The sequence below is a fragment of the Balaenoptera acutorostrata genome, chromosome 5 (assembly GCF_949987535.1).
Source record: "Balaenoptera acutorostrata chromosome 5, mBalAcu1.1, whole genome shotgun sequence".
Taxonomy (NCBI): Eukaryota; Metazoa; Chordata; class Mammalia; order Artiodactyla; family Balaenopteridae; genus Balaenoptera; species Balaenoptera acutorostrata.
In genome coordinates, this window is record NC_080068.1 from 35,563,531 (window position 1) to 35,579,916 (window position 16,386).

General features: G+C 36.1%; 1 protein-coding gene across 2 annotated transcripts in view; it reads left to right on the forward strand.

Moving 5' to 3' along the window:
• MND1 (meiotic nuclear divisions 1) overlaps positions 1 to 13,837 on the forward strand; it is an 86,101-nt gene extending 72,264 nt beyond the window's left edge. The window contains exons 7-8 of one of the 2 annotated variants that reach the window (XM_007189431.2): positions 8,585 to 8,629; positions 13,594 to 13,837. In XM_007189431.2, the coding sequence (XP_007189493.1) occupies positions 8,585 to 8,629; positions 13,594 to 13,700 (152 nt within the window). In that variant the 3' untranslated portion in view covers positions 13,701 to 13,837. Of the gene's footprint in view, positions 1 to 8,584; positions 8,630 to 13,593 lie in introns of those variants that run through there. The other variant, XR_009008277.1, reaches the window with a different exon arrangement.
• The last annotated feature ends 2,549 nt before the right edge of the window (positions 13,838 to 16,386 follow it).

The window sequence follows — 16,386 nt, forward strand, 5'->3', positions numbered from 1 at the left end:
TGAAGAGCAAGCTTTGTGGTGTTTAACTTGCCCTATTCTCCTCTCCTACTCTCCAGCTCAACAATAATCTTGAAAAATAACGGCCCTGCCTTCTTGGTATCAAGGGAATAGAATGGACCTGGAGCTCTTTAAGACCCTCACTCCAAAAGAATTGTCATTATTTGGCGTCTCTGGTGCTTCCCTAAAAGCCACCAATAGAAAGGACTGTTTTTTTTTTACCTGACTTGGAGTATGCCCATCACTAACAGCGTCTTCCTGGGGAGCGTTTGTCTAAAACAATTACAGGCAAGAGTTTTAACTTCATAGCTGTCTTGGGTGATGAATAACAGTTAAGGAAAAGAGTAGACTAACCAAAAAGTTTAAAAGGAGAGGCCAAAAGAGATGTTTATAGGTGCCTTGAAATCAGCATATTCCTGGAAATCTACAATGCCACATGCACACCTTGGGCTGTGCACATTCTCAGAAAAGACCTGAGATGGTCCTAATCTCCCACTGCTAGCTGACCTTGACACTCTGTACAGAAGTGGAGGCTAAAGCAGAGTTGTAAATTGCCTGAGTATTGTTGACACCTGCCCCAGCACACACACACACAGACTCTCAGCAAAGACTTGAAGATTTAGTCCAGGTGTTTAAGGAAATCTCTGTTCAATCATTGGCTGATCAGTAAGCAAACTGACTAGAGACTTCAGTAGCCACACATAACAAAGAATATAGACTTTACAGAATTAGTTCAGAGAAATCACTAAATTATCAATAACTACAGGTAGCAGCAACAGCAACCCTGGGAAGGTGGGAAGAATCTGATTTCCAGAGTTGCAACATTATATTAATTTAAATGTCCAGTTTTCAACAAAAAATTGTAAGACATGAAAAGAAACAAGAAAATATGGCTCATGCATGATTTTGGACTTTAAATCAGCTATTTTAAATATGTTAAAAGAGCTAAAGAAAAATACATCTAAGGAACTAAAGGAAAGTCTGAGAATGATATCTCACCAAATACAGTAAGTCCCCTACATACGAACAAGTTCTGTTTTGAGAGCATGTTTGTAAGTCCAGTTTGGTCTAAGTCCAGCAAAGTTAGCCTAGGTACCCAACTAACGCTATCGGCTATAAAGTACTGTACTGTAATAGGTTTATAATACTTTTCACACAAATAATACATAAAAAACAAACACAAAAAATAAAACATTTTTAACCTTACAGTACTGGAAAAGTTCAGTAGTACAGTACAACAGCTGGCATACAGGGGCTGGCATCGAGTGAACAGGCAAGAAGAGTTACTGACTGGAGGAGGGAGAGGAGGTGGGAGATGGCAGAGGTGAAGGATCGTCAGCAATAGGAGACGGAGGGCAAGCTGCAATTTCACTCACGCCTGAAGTTGATGGCACAGTTTCTGGTTCCTTGCTGGATTCAATTCTGTCTACCCTCTTGAAAAAGTGATCCAGTGATGTCTGGGTCATAGCTCTTTTTTTCTCATCATAGGTGACACAGTAGCACTAGATTGAATTCTGAACAGCTGCTTCAACATTCGGGTCCTGTGCCTCAAAAACTAACAATGCCTCCTCAAATAAAGAAAATCCCCTTGCCATATCCTGCGTCATGAATCTCTACGGTTCTTCAGTTACTTCTTCTTCCTCTTGTCTCTCTTCATCCTTTCTCTGGGCCTCCAGTTCCATCTTTTTGCCTCATTCCACTCTCTCAATTATTTTCACTATTGTTTCCATTGTTATTGCTTGGTGGTTCTTAGCTGTACCAGCTACATCACCACTGCTCTTACGCTTGCTTCTGGGCATCCTTGGCTTGAAATAAAGATACTGTACTATTTTACTGTATATAGTACTGTAAGTAAAGTACACAAAAGCACAACCACTTGTAGAGGATGCATGCACATGACAGTGTACGCCAGATATGTGAACTAACTTACTTGATTAGACATGCAAACACACGTTCGCATCTTTGAAAGTTCACAACGTGAAGTTTCATACGTAGGGGGTTTACTGTAGAGAATATCAATAAAGAGGTAGAAATTATTAAGAAGGAACCAAATAGAAATTCTGGAGCTGAAAACTATAGTAACTAAGTAAAACATTCACTGGAAGGATTAACAGCAGATTTGAGCAGGCAGAAGAAAGAATCAGTAACTTGAAGATAGTTCAATAGAGATAATCCAATCTGAGGAACAGAAATCAAAAAGAGTGAAGAAACATTAACAGAGTCTTAGAGACCTGTGGTATGGCATCAGGAATGCCAACATACTCACAATGGTAGTCCCAGAAAGTGATGAGAGAGAAAGGGCCAAAAGAATAAGGCTGAAAATGCCCCAAATTTGATGAAAAACATTAATTTACACATCCAAAAAGCTTAATAAATTCCAATTAGGGCAACCTCAAAGAGATCCACACATAGGCTCACCATAATCAAATTGTCAGAAGATAAACAGAAGCTTGAAAGCAATAAGAAAGAAGCAACTTATCATATATAAGGGATCTTCAGTCAGATTAACAGCTTTTTTCTTATTAGAAGCCATAGAAGCCAGAGACATTGAGATGACATATTCAAAGTGCTGCAAGAAAAAACTGTCAACCAAGAATTCTATATACAGAAGTATTTTCCTTCAAAAATGAAGGGCAAATTAAGATAGCCTGAGGTAAATAAGTGAAAGAGTTTGTCATTAGCAGACCTGCCCTTAAAAAAAAAAAAAAAAAAAAGGAAGTCCTTCTCATTGGAGTGAAAGCACACTAGACAGTAACTTGATCAACATGAAGCGATAAAGTAGATTTACATAGGTGAATCTGAAGGACAGTATATGTGTATTTTTGTTTGTATCTGTTATGTTCTATCTGATTTAAATTACAGCTGCATAAAGCAGTACTGATAAACATGTTGTTGGGCACACAATGTATAAAATATATCTTGTGACAATAACAGCATAAAAGTGGGGAGGGGAATGGAGCTACATAGGAGCGAAACTTTTGTGTACTATTGGTATTAATTCTAATTAAGATGTTAATAGTAATCCCCAGGACAATCACTAAGAAAACATCCCCAAAAGGAATTAAACTGATACATTAAAATATCCATTTAACATAAAATGAAGCAATTGTGGAAGAATTGAGGAACAAAAATTCATATGACTTATAGAAAATAAATAGCAAATGGCAGATGTAAATCCTACTTTGTCAGTAATTGTATTAAATGTAAATGGATTAAACTCTCCAATTAGAAGGCAGGGATTGGCAGAATAGTTTAAAAACACATAAACTATATACTATCTACAGAAGAGTCACATTTGACTCAAGGACACAAATACGGTAAAAGTAAAAGCTGGAAAAAGATATTCCATGAAAACAATAACCAAAAGCGAGCTAGAGTGGCTAAACCAATATCAGAGAAAATAGATTTTAAGACAAAAATTGTTACTAGAGACAAAGAAGTACAGTTTATAATTGTAATGATAAAAGGATCAACTCTTCAAGAAGATATGACAATTACAAACATATATACACTTAACAATAGAGAACCAAAATACATAAGCAAAAACCAAAAGAATTGAAGGGATAGACAATTCAACAATAATAGTTTAAAATTTAAATACTCCATTTTGAATAAAGAATGGAATAGAATAGCAAGATGGAACATAAGCAAGAAATTAGAAGACTTAATGCTACAAACCAACTAAATCTCTATAGAACATTCAACAACAGCAGGGGACACATTCTTCTCAAGTGCACATGAAATATTTTTCAAGGTAGACCACATGTTAAGCTTAAATCCCAATAAATTTAAATGGATTGATAATACAAAGTATGTTTTCTGATGACAGTGAAATGTTATAAGATAAATTACAGAAGGAAATTTGGGAAATTCACAAATATGTTGAAATTAATCAACACACTCCCAAAAGGGATGGCTCAAACAAAATCACAAGGGAAATTAGGATATACTATGAGATAGTGAAAATGAAAACATACAAAACTTACTGGGTGCAATGAAGGCATTGCTCAGTGGGAAATTTATTGATATTTTAATGCCTATGTTAAAAAATAGAGAAAACTCTCAAATCAAAAACCTAGCCTTCTATCTTAAGAAACTAGAAAAAGAAGAGCAAACTAAACCCAAAGCAGATATAAGAAAGGAAATAAAATGAGTAGAACAGAAATAAAAGAGCTAGAGAATCGAAAAACAAGAGAAAGTCAATAAAACCAAAGGTTGGTTCTTTAAGCAGATCAACAAAATTGGCAAACTTTGGCTAGACTGACCAGGAAAAAAGGAAGATTCAAATTCCTAAAATCAGGAATGAAAGAGAAGGATCACTGTTGACCTTACAGATATAAAAAGGACTATAAAGGAATACTATGAGCAGTGGTATGTCAATAAATTTGATAAGTTATATGAAGTGAACAAATTTCTAGAAGGATACAAATTACCAAAACTATCTCAAGCAGAAATGAACTCTGTAAATAGCTGTATAACATGTTAAGAGACTGAGTTAGAAATTGAAAACTTCTTACAATGAAAAGCCAAGTCTACACTGGTGAATTCTATCAGTTTAAAGAAGTAACTTTTCAATTTAAAAAAAATTAGAAAAGAGAGAACACTTCCTAACTCATTCTTTGAAGTTGGTATTATCTTTTAAGATTTTTTTTTTTTTTTTGATGTGGACCATTTATTTCCACAGTCTTCATTGAATTTTGTACAGTATTGCTTCTGTTTTATGTTTTGGTTTTTTTTGTTTTTTTTGTTTTTTTTGCCACAAAGCATGTGGGATCTTAGCTCCCCAACCAGGGATCGAACCTGCACCCCCTGCATTGGAAGGTGAAGTCCCAACCAGTGGACCACCAGGGAAGTCCCTGAAGTTGGTATTATCTTGATACCCAAACCAAAGACTTCGTAAGAAAAAAAAACTATAGTTAAGTATTGCTTACAAATATAGATGTAAGTATTGTCAACAAAGTTCTAGCAAATCAAATCCAGCAGTATATAAAAAAGATTATACACCCTGATTAAGTGACATTTATCTCAGGGATGAAAGGTTAGTTCAACGTACAAAAATCAATCTAATGCAACCTATTTATAGAATAAACGTGGAGGTAACCCCACATGATTGTCTCAATAAACAAAGTATTTGATAAAATCCAACACCCTTTCGTGATAAAAACACTCAACAAACTGGGAAAAGAAGTGAACTTCCTCAATCTAATAAGAGTGTATCTGTAAAAAATGCACAGCTGGGACTTCCCTGGCAGCCCAGTGGTTAAGACTCTGCGTTTCCAATGCTGGGGGCACAGCTTCCATCCCTGGTTGGGGAACTAAGATCCCACGTGCCACATGGTGCGGCCAAAAAAAAAAAAATGCACATCTAACTTTTTTTTTTTTTAACATCTTTATTGGTGTATAATTGCTTTACAATAGTGTGTTAGTTTCTGCTTTATAACAAAGTGAATCAGCTATACATACACATATATCCCCATATCTCCTCCTTCTTGTGTCTCCCTCCCACCCTCCCTATCCCACCCCTCTAGGTGGTCACAAAGTACAGAGCTGATCTCCCTGCACTATGTGGCTGCTTCCCACTAGCTACCTATTTTACATTTGGTGGTGTATATAAGTCCATGCCACTCTCTCACTTTGTGCCAGCTTACCCTTCCCCCTCCTTGTGTCCCCAGATCCATGCTCTACATCTGCGTCTTTATTCCTGTCCTGCCCCAAGGTTCTTCAGAACCTTTTTTTTTTTTTAGATTCAATATGTATGTGTTAGCGTACGGTATTTATTTTTCTCTTTCTGACTTACTTTACTCTGTATGACAGTCTCTAGGTCCATCCACCTCACTGCAAATAACTCAATTTTGTTTCTTTTTATGGCTGAGTAATATTCCATTGTATATATGTGCCACATCTTCTTTAAACATTCATCTGTTGATAGACACTTAGGTTGCTTCCATGTCCTGCCTATTGTAAATAGAACAGCTAATGTATTGAATGGTGAAATGCTGTATGCTTTCCCCAAGGATGTCCACTCTCACCTCTTCTGTTCAACACTGTACTGGAAATTCAAGCCAGGGCAATTAGGTAAGAAAGAGAAATAAAAAGCATCCATATTGAAAAGAAAAAAGGAAAACTATCTCTATTTGCAGTTGACATGATCTTAGATAGATAGATACCCCTAAACAATCCACAAAACAACAGCAACAGCAAAATACAACTATTAGAGTTCGCAAGTGAGGTCAGATGATTGGAAGATAGAAAATCAATATATAAAAACCACTTGTATTTTATAAAATATCAATAAACGGCATGAAAATGAAATTAAGAGAGAATTCCACTTAAAATAGCATCAAAATGAGTAAAATACTTAGTAGTAAAATTAATCAAATAAGTGCAAGACTTGTACTGAAAACTAAAAAACATTTAATGAAATTAAAGACCTATATAAATAGAAAGACATCCTGTGTTCAGAACTGAATGACCTAAATGTTGTCATGGTGGAAATACCCCCCAATTGGTCTACAGATTAACTGTAAAACCTCCAAAATTCCAATTTCTTTTCTGCAGAAATTGATATTAGTCCTAAAATTCATGTGAAAATGTAGGGGACCCAGAACAGCCAAAAGAACCTTGGGGAAAAAAAAAGTTGGAAGACTCAAATTTCCCAATTTCAAAACTTACTACAAAACTTGAGTAATCAAGGCAATTTGGTACTGGTATAAGAATAGACATATAGGTTAATGAAATGGAATTGAGCGTCCAGAAGTAAACAAGGTTTTGAACAAGGGTACCAAGACCATTCAATCAGAACAAAATAGTGTTTTCAACCAAGGATGCTGGGCACAACTGGTTATCCATATGCAAAAGAATCAACCTGGCCTCCCACCTCACACTGTATACAAAAATTAACTCAAGTGGAGCAAAGACCTAAATGTAAGAGCTAAATCTATAAAACTCTTAGAAAAAAACATAGATGTGTGTCTCTGTAGCCTAGTTTTCTTAGATATGACATCAAAAGCTCAAGCAACCAAAGAAAAAGTAGATAAATTTGACTTCATCAAAATTAACAACTTTTGTGTGTCAAAGTACATTGTCAAGAAAGTGAAAAGAAAACCCACAGAATGGGAGAAAATAGTTGCAAATCCTGTATCTGATGAGTGTCCAATATCAAAAATATATATTAAAAAAACTCTTAGGACTCAACAATAAAAAAAAAATTTTAACACAGACAAAGGATTTGAATAGACATTTTTCTAAGGAAAATATACAAATGGCCAGTGAGCATATGGAAAGATGCTCAACATCATTAGTCATTAGGGAAATGCAAATCACAACACAATGAGATACCCATTAGGATGGCTGTAATAAAAAGAAAGCAAAATAATTATTGGTGAGGATGTGGAGAAGTTGGAACTCTTAGATTGCTGGTGGGATTGTGAAAATAATGCAGCCACTTTGTTTTTTTTGTTTGTTTTTGTTTTTGTTTTTTAACATCTTTATTGGAGTATAATTGCTTTACAATGGTGTGTTGATACAGCCACTTTGGAAAACAAGTTATCTGTTCCCCAAAATGTTGTATGTATAGTTACCATTTGAGCCGGCAATTCCACCCCTAGGTATGTACCCAAAAGAATTGAAAACATGTTCACACAAAAATTGTTAAGTTATTCATATTAGTAATAACAGCCCAAATATCCATCAACTGATGAGTGACTAAGTGAAATGTGGTATATCCATACAATGGAATATTATTTGCAGTAAAAAGGAATGAAGTATTTATACATGCTACAGTTGACAAACCTTGAAAACATTGTACCAAGTGAAAAGAAGCCAGACATATATGATTTCATTTATATGAAATGTCCAGAATAGGGAAATCCATAGAGACAGAAAGTAGATAAGTGGTCTCCAGGGGCTGGGGGTAGGGGGAAGTGGAGTGACTCCTAATGGGTATGGGATTTCCTTTTGGGTGATGAGAATGTTCTGGAATTAGGTAGTGGTGATGGTTGTACAACCTTGTAAATATACTAAAAACCGCTGAATAATACACTTTAATATGGTGAATTCTTTGGTATATAACTTGTATTTCAATAAATAAATAAATGCTATCATTATGAATACTATTTATGCCCAGGTGATCATGGCATTGTTATGTGCTGTGTAGATTAACTTGAACGACATCGTATAGATACAGATAACATTTAATAGCAAGAAGTATAATTAAATATAAAGTAAATATTTCCTCCTTCAGGGCTACTGTATGTCCATTAAAATTGTATTGTCAAGTTTATTGTTGTCTAATATGTATACACTAAAATGCTTATCATTAAACTTAAATTATTTTATCTTCTTCTGGTGTTGTAAATTATTTGAGAAACATCGCGGTTAAACATGTTTTTAAAGAGGAAGTACAATAATAGTGGACATTTAGGAAAGGGAAATTGTTCACATTGACTTTCTATTCATGACTAATATAACTGCAACTATCTAAAATTTCTTTGGGAAGTTGAGCAGGTTTGTGAGATACAGTGTCACTATTTAAGCTTTTTTTTCCAAAAAAGATGAATCTATATATATATGGTTGGGTTTTTTTCAGGTCAAGCAAATGAAGTGGCCAAAGAAGCTGCTAACAGATGGACTGGTATGTATTACAGTGGCACTGATAAACTAGTCAAACTCTTGTACACTTACTATGATGTGAAATGCAGGAGCTATTGTGCCTGGTTAAGTTCAAGAAAAGACATTTCTGAGAGTGTATGTATTAATCAAGTTTTTATATCTTAAATCATTTCATTTACTTAAGGTAATCTTTTAAATCTTATTATGAGTCATTTTGTAAAGTGTAAGGCATTTTTGTAAAACCAATGATTACTTTAAGTTTTGCGTAACTTTCCCCAGATAAATCACTTGGGCTAATCACTTAACCTTCTTATATATTAATGCAAGATACAACTTTAAGAGTTTCATGCAATCCTAAAGATTTGTCTTCTTGCTCATAATAATAATCGCAAACATTTGTCAAGGGCTGATTATGAGCCAGGCATTATAAAGCGTGTCTGTGGTGCATTCTCATTTTATCTCTACAGCAGTCTTATGAGGTAGATAGGATTATTATCCCTAATTTTAGAGATGAAACTGAGGCCACTAGGAACCCACAGTCACACAGGTGCTAGGCAGTGGAACAGGAATTAGATTTCAGAGTCCAAGCTCTCACCCACCACACGGGGTAGTCTTCTCTGTGTATGTGCTTTCATGTAAATGCCTTATTAATCCATTTGCCAGTGGATACACCCTCTGGCCTATACCAGGTATATTCTAAGAAATGGGAACTAATAAGGCATTATCTATGTGTCTTAAAATTTAGAAGAACGTTAATAAATAATGATTGTTGTGAATTATATACAAGTATGATTATTATTGTTAAAACCTGTCTGGAAGTTACACTGATGTTTTTTCAGTATTTAATTATAAAATAATGGTAATTGAACCTTTTCATCCTGGTAAGAGTCTTTAATGCCTTTATATGTGTTACCCTTATTCTGTTTCTGTGGGACAGTATGGATAAGATTGCATTGACACAGAGATGCAGAAAGCCTGAAGTAGCTGCCTTAAGTCAAAGGTGGTTAGTCACTGGAAGAACAGGGATTAGAGCCAGATTTCCCTGATTCCACGTCCAGGCCTCTGTATTTCACAGAAAACTTAAGAATTGTTTTTCCTTGTCTATTTTAGAATTAAGTACACTGATAAAATTAATATAACTGGCCTTTGGTTCCTATAAAATTTCAGTCTTATTTATTACAAAGTTATTTCCTAGATAGTGTAATGCTTTAGTGATAAGAACAGAGGAGGGTAAAAACAGCAAACTAACATTAAATAAAAGAGAATAATGAAATATGTGTCCAATAAAGTATAAATAAATAATAAATACAGTGATATCATATAGGTTTGAGAAATATAAAATTTTGAGTAAGAAAAAAGGCAAGTGGATTTTTAGGTTAAAAATAAGACAAGAGGGGCTTCCCTGGTGGCGCAGTGGTTGAGAATCTGCCTGCTAATGCAGGGGACACGGGTTCGAGCCCTGGTCTGGGAAGATCCCACATGCCACGGAGCAGCTGGGCCCGTGAGCCACAACTACTGAGCCTGCGCGTCTGGAGCCTGTGCCCCGCAATGGGAGGGGCCGCAATAGTGAAAGGCCCGCGCACCGCGATGAAGAGCGGTCCCCACACCGCGATGAAGAGTGGCCCCCACTTGCCGCAACTAGAGAAAGCCCTCGCACAAACCGAAGACCCAACACAGCCAAAAATAAATAAATAAATAAATAAATAAAGTAGCTATAAAAATAAGACAAGAGTCACAAAGCGATTTCCCCTAATTAACAAAGCAGCTCAGCAAACAGTAGGCATAGGCAGCCTGTGTATATAGGGGGAGGAACTTGACTTTGAAAGGAATCCAGGTTGTTCTCCTTATTTGCTATGTGATTTATTGAACCTTTCTGAGCCTGCTTCTTCATCTGTTCAAGGTGGATAATATCTACCTCACATTTTGGGAGGATTAAATAAAAGTTTGTAAGCCGTTTAGCACGCCATTAGACACATTGATAAACAAATACTCCCCTTTTCCCTGTCTCTTAAAAAAAATCCTTTCATGTTTTCCAGTTGATCATGAACTTCAAAAATTATAATTAAAAAAATGTGAACAACTTTTTTTTCCCTTGTGTTATTAGCTGAGAAAGAACCTGAAACTTTTAAAATCATATAGGAAGGATGATATTTTCAGAACAGTAGAAACAGCTGTTAAGAACCATATTTCTATTTGAGTTTACAGCTTGCTCCTTCCCACATAAAACTTATGAAAAACTCATGGAGTTAAAATGAATTACACCTCAGAAAACCTTCCTGTTTTCAAAACAAACAAAAAGAAAACATCAATAATACTTATAACTAAAGATCGTTATGTAATTATTAGTTAAGATTTGGTTTCTTTACACTGAAAAGGTCCCTAAAATGTATTTTAAATTGAGCATATTTACTGTTCAGTAATTCAGTATTTCAATTTTATAGAATGAGAAGTCACCTCAGGGTATAAATATAACTAGAAATATAGCATCTAAATGTTTTGCGACATTAACTTTAAAAGTGATTTATCAAATTATATAAAACCTTGCCTAATAACTAAGATAGTGGAGTTTTTATGACTTTGTATGAGAGGCATCTTAATGAGTGAGGGGGGAAAGATGTTGTGAGGTCCTAACGTAGACTCATGCATGTGATATTGCCCATCCTACTCCTGTATATATCTTGGGTTTGCCACCATATAAATTAATATGAATTCTACCAGTCTTAAGGTTGTTTCTTAAAAAAAAAAGTATTTTTTATCCATTTATAAACATTTCCACGTAATAGAAAAATTAATTGACAGGGATGAACTATCAAGATTGTGGGTAACTTTGTCTTGAAGGCAGACATCCAGTGGCCCAAGGACATATTTAATCAGAGTCTTTTTGAATTGGTCCATTAAGCATTGTATAGAGAGGCTTTTTATTTGTTTATTCTTTTGTTTGTTCTTAATCTTTGAAGGTTTATAATAAAATGGTTTCTTGCCCTCACATGAACCAGGAACTCCTTCCTGCAGAGGCTCTAGTCTTACTATGGTGCCTCGTTTTCTTCTCTCCTGATCCCGGGTTGAAGTACATTCCTCCAAGGCTCCTACAGCATTGCATCTGTCCTCTTGTTTTCTGGAAATCTTTCTGTATTCTTGGAGCCTATTCTGCAAGCTGTACACATAACACTTGATCTTTTCTCTCTAACATACATATCACTTTGGAATTGTTTAGTGATAAATTGATTTTTCTCTCTCTACTCTTGTGCCAGTTTGAAGGCACAGGCTCTTTATGTTCTGGAATACCTGTAATACACTTAATAGCTGTCTTATGTAGCAATGGGCCCTCTATAAGTATTTGGTTGTGACTGTCAAGATTGCACAGGTTGTGCAGACACTAATCAAATTAAACAGATTATTCTAGAGTACCTCATGCTATTAGTATCCTCTCTTAGGTTCTTATGAAAAGTAGAGATTTGGTTTAGATCATTACATAAAGATTTATTTTAATATCTGTTCATATTCTATAACACTTTATTTAAAGAAATGAGGATATTTTGTTAACATTATTCTATTTGATATAGTAGTATTCACCTCAACAGTGAACTTCGTTCCAAACATTTAGTTATCAATATTTGATACTTGGAATTAAACTTCCTAAAACAATATTTTTAAGAGTGATCGAACTTCATATATTAATTTCCTAACGGTACCATAACAATATACTTCAGACCAGGTGGTGTAAATAAAGAAATTGATTTTCTCACAGTTCTGGAGGATGGAAGTCCAAACTCAAGGTGTAGGCAGGCTTGGTTTTTTCTGAGGCCTCTCTCTCCTTGGCTTGTAGATGGCCACCTTCTCCTTGTGTCCTAACAGAGTCTTTCCAATGCCTGGCCCTGGTGTCTCAGTGTGTCCACATTTACTTTTCTTGTAAGGACACCAGTTAGATTGGATTAGGGCCCACCCCAGTGGGCTCATTTTAACTTAATCACCTCTTTAAAGACCCAATTTCCAAATACAGTCATATTCTGAGGTAGTGGGGTTTAGGACTACAACATGTGAATTGGGAGGAGGTGATAATTCAGCCAATAACACTCCAAAAGAACCTACTTTAATCCTTCATTTCATTATCACAACTAACACAGTGCTTGATGTTTTATAGAATACTCTGAACCAGAAAACTGTATACCATTATTTTTCTGTATTTATAATACATATTCATTATAAAGATGGTATATGTACATTAAAGAGAATGTGTAAAATTAAAAAAAGAAAACTCATCGTCATTCCCATTCCCTCAGTGCAGCCATTGTGAGCACGTTGGTACTGCCTTGCATCCTTCACTGCCTATGCATTGACACCCTTCTACTTGATTAGACATTTAGATTGCTTTTATTTTTTTCTTTTGTTACACTGGGATGAAGATTTGCTCACAAATCTTTGTACACAATTTATTTCCTTGGGATAAATCCCTTTATATAGATGTAACACTTTTTTCAGTGGTAAACTGCATTTAAATTCCCTAGAAGACATTAAGGATATATCTGTTCCTCTCTTAGTCTTAAGAGAATCCCTTACCTCCTCCTCATCCCTTCTCCCTGGCCTGATTGTCTGGAAGCCATTCTCTCTGTGGGGGAGGGAAAGGGGTTCCATTTGGGAACAGGAGCAACTCTAATTCCTGAGGTAACAGAATCCTGCCTCTGCTGTGGAAATGTGGAAGAGGCACCATTAACCTCTCCCTGGCTTTGGATTATTCTTTAAGTCAGGTATTCTTTAGTGGCAACTAATTTACTGAATTTTTTAATATGAAATCTGTTTATTCAAAATAATCATTAAATCTTTTCTTTCTTCTGAAGTTAATTGCTGCTACTCTTGAAAATACAGAAAACTCCTTATTTTGATACTTGTAAAAGTAATAGAAGAAAAAAAAACTGAATGTAATTATATTTGAAATGTTTTGTGATTGTGTTTTCAATTCTCAAAAATATTTCTCAATTTTCTTTATAGATAACATATTTGCAATAAAATCTTGGGCCAAAAGAAAATTTGGGTTCGAAGAAAATAAAATTGATAAAAATTTTGGAATTCCAGAAGACTTTGACTACATAGACTAAAATGTTCGGTGTCAGTGAAGGAGCTATGTGCTTGTGAATATGTAAATTTTTATATTATCCAGCTAAATGTACTGAATTGTCATTTACCTATAACTGTGTTTATTGTTTTATTAATTTTAAATAAAGTATAAAGTATAGATGTTTTGCACTCTTTTTGATCAGTCGAAAGCAGAATAATAGCCATGTTCCCTCAGTGCTCATTAGAGTAGGAGAATGCAAGTAAAGTCGTCCACCTGTTAGTTTTACCAATAATTTTTTATAGATCAAAGCCATCATGACATGATAACATTTTTTAGTTTCTCTCAAATATTAAATATTAAGAACTAAGGGTACTTTTGAAGGCTGTATTATACCTATACACCCATACATACATGCTTGGAAATAACCTTAAAAACTCTAATGGCTGCTTTACTATTTCTCAGTATTTAGTGGAAAATGTGAGTGATTAATTTTCAGTGTATAGCATCATGTTTGCAAATTTCCCACAGGAAAAAATACAGAAAGTTGGTGTTCCTCAAATTTAGAGTTAGGTAGTAATTCCTCAGACATGAAAACTTTCTTTTGAATGTTTGATGCCTTTCTACTGTAAAGAACAAGCACGTGGCCCTTTGTCCTGATTTATGCACTTTTTTTATAAGATGATATAGTGGTGTTAGTATAGCACACATAATCAACAAGAGTTCAGGGATTTTGGGGCTTCCCTGGTGGCGCAGTGGTTGAGAATCTGCCTGCCAATGCAGGGGACACGGGTTCGAGCCCTGGTCTGGGAAGATCCCACATGCCGCGGAGCAATTAGGCCCATGAGCCACAGCTACTGAGCCTGTGCGTCTGGAGCTTGTGCTCCGCAACAAGAGAAGCCACCACAATAAGAAGCCTGTGCACCACAAGGAAGAGTAGCCCCTGCTCGCCACAACTAGGGAAAGCCTGCAACAGCAACGAAGACCCAACACAGCCAAAAATAAATAAATAAAATTAATTAAAAAAAAAAAAGAAATACCTTTAAAAAAAAAAAAACTAATGTGTGTAATGCCCGTTACACACATGCCTTAATTTTTTTTCACACTGTACAATTTTGATATTCTTTTGAGTAACTTGAACGAGGTACTCCGTATGTCTGAAATGACCCAGATGGTATTCATGCCGTTTGTTAGTGAATCTGGTCTTTGTATTGCATGGAGTTGCCCCAGACCTGCTTAATCACTTTCTGGATGTGGGTGGGAGCTTATTGGTCCAACTTTGTTTGTTCTCAAGGCCAGTTTATGTTGCCTTCGGGCAATAGCTCTTCTCACAGGAGAAAGTATTTGACGTAAGAGACAAAGGACAAAAAATAAAAATAACCCATCATAAGCCTTTCCCTAATACACTAATGGGAATTCCACAATTTCTCAGACCCAGTTTGCTATTTATTAGAAAAGGTGCTTCTGGGAATTCCCTGGCGGTCCAGTGGTTAGGATTCCACGCTCTCACTGCCAGGGGCCCAGGTTTGATCCCTGGTCAAGGAACTAAGATCCTACAAGCTGGGGTTTCCCTGGTGGCGCAGTGGTTAAGAATCCACCTGCCAATGCAGGGGACACGGGTTTGAGCCCTGGTCCGGGAAGATCCCACATGCCGCTGGGCAACTAAGCCCGTGCGCCACAACTGCTGAGCCTGCACTCTAGAGCCCACGAGCCACAACTACTGAGCCTGCATGCCAGAACTACTGAAGCCTGTGCGCCTAGAGCCTGTGCTCCGCAACAAGGGAAGCCACCGCAGTGAGAAGCCCACACACCGCAATGAAGAGTAGCCCCTGCTCGCCTCAACTAGAGAAAGCCCACGTGCAGCAACGAAAACCCAACGCAGCCAAAAAATAATGAATAAATAAAATTAATTAATTAAAAAAAAAAGATGCCACAAGCTGTTCAGTGTGGCCAAAAAATTTTTTTTTATTTTAAAAATTAAAAGATGCTACCTTGTTCAGAGAGGTATGTATGTTCAAAAAGAAATCCATTTTTAATGATCCCTAAAAGATGCTATTTCATAAATATTTAGACAACTTCAAAAAAATTTTTTGAATATTTTATGGGTCTAGCACGAGAATGATTGAGATGGAGTCTGTGCATGAGCTAGCCAGAGGTTGTGGTATCCTCCTAAGCCAGAAATGTGCTGGTGGATGTTTAACTAAACTGACTCTTTGGAAAGTGGAGTGGGGCCTGGTTTATAGTATTTGCCTATTTGTGTGGGATAAATGCTCCCAGCATAGCCAACTTCAGATTACCAGCATGATGACAGTGCAGGGTTGGGGAAGGATGCTCAGTGGCACACTGTTGTATAGTATTTCTACCATGCGTATACAATAGATGTGAACCTCAAGAGCACAGATAATGGTAAAGTGTAAAATAATCAGGGCGTGACGAGCTTTTAGTTTTAGTACCATTGTTTTTAATGTAATATAGTTCATCATAGTTTATGTGATTTAATCTTAGTGATGTTAACAGCTGGCTCACTACTAAGTTGGCTTGCCTGTTCCAGCACATCCACTGTTCTTCATCTTGAAGAGCTGCTTTTGAGCTTGCTATTCCCTGTAATTAGAGATACTGATTAAGAAGCCCAGGGGCATTGGTCCAGCCAAACTCTAGGTAATCCTTAGTCCTGGGTTGGTTTTGTAATTGATCTGAAGACTGAGGACAACTTAGGTAGACCTAGAGTC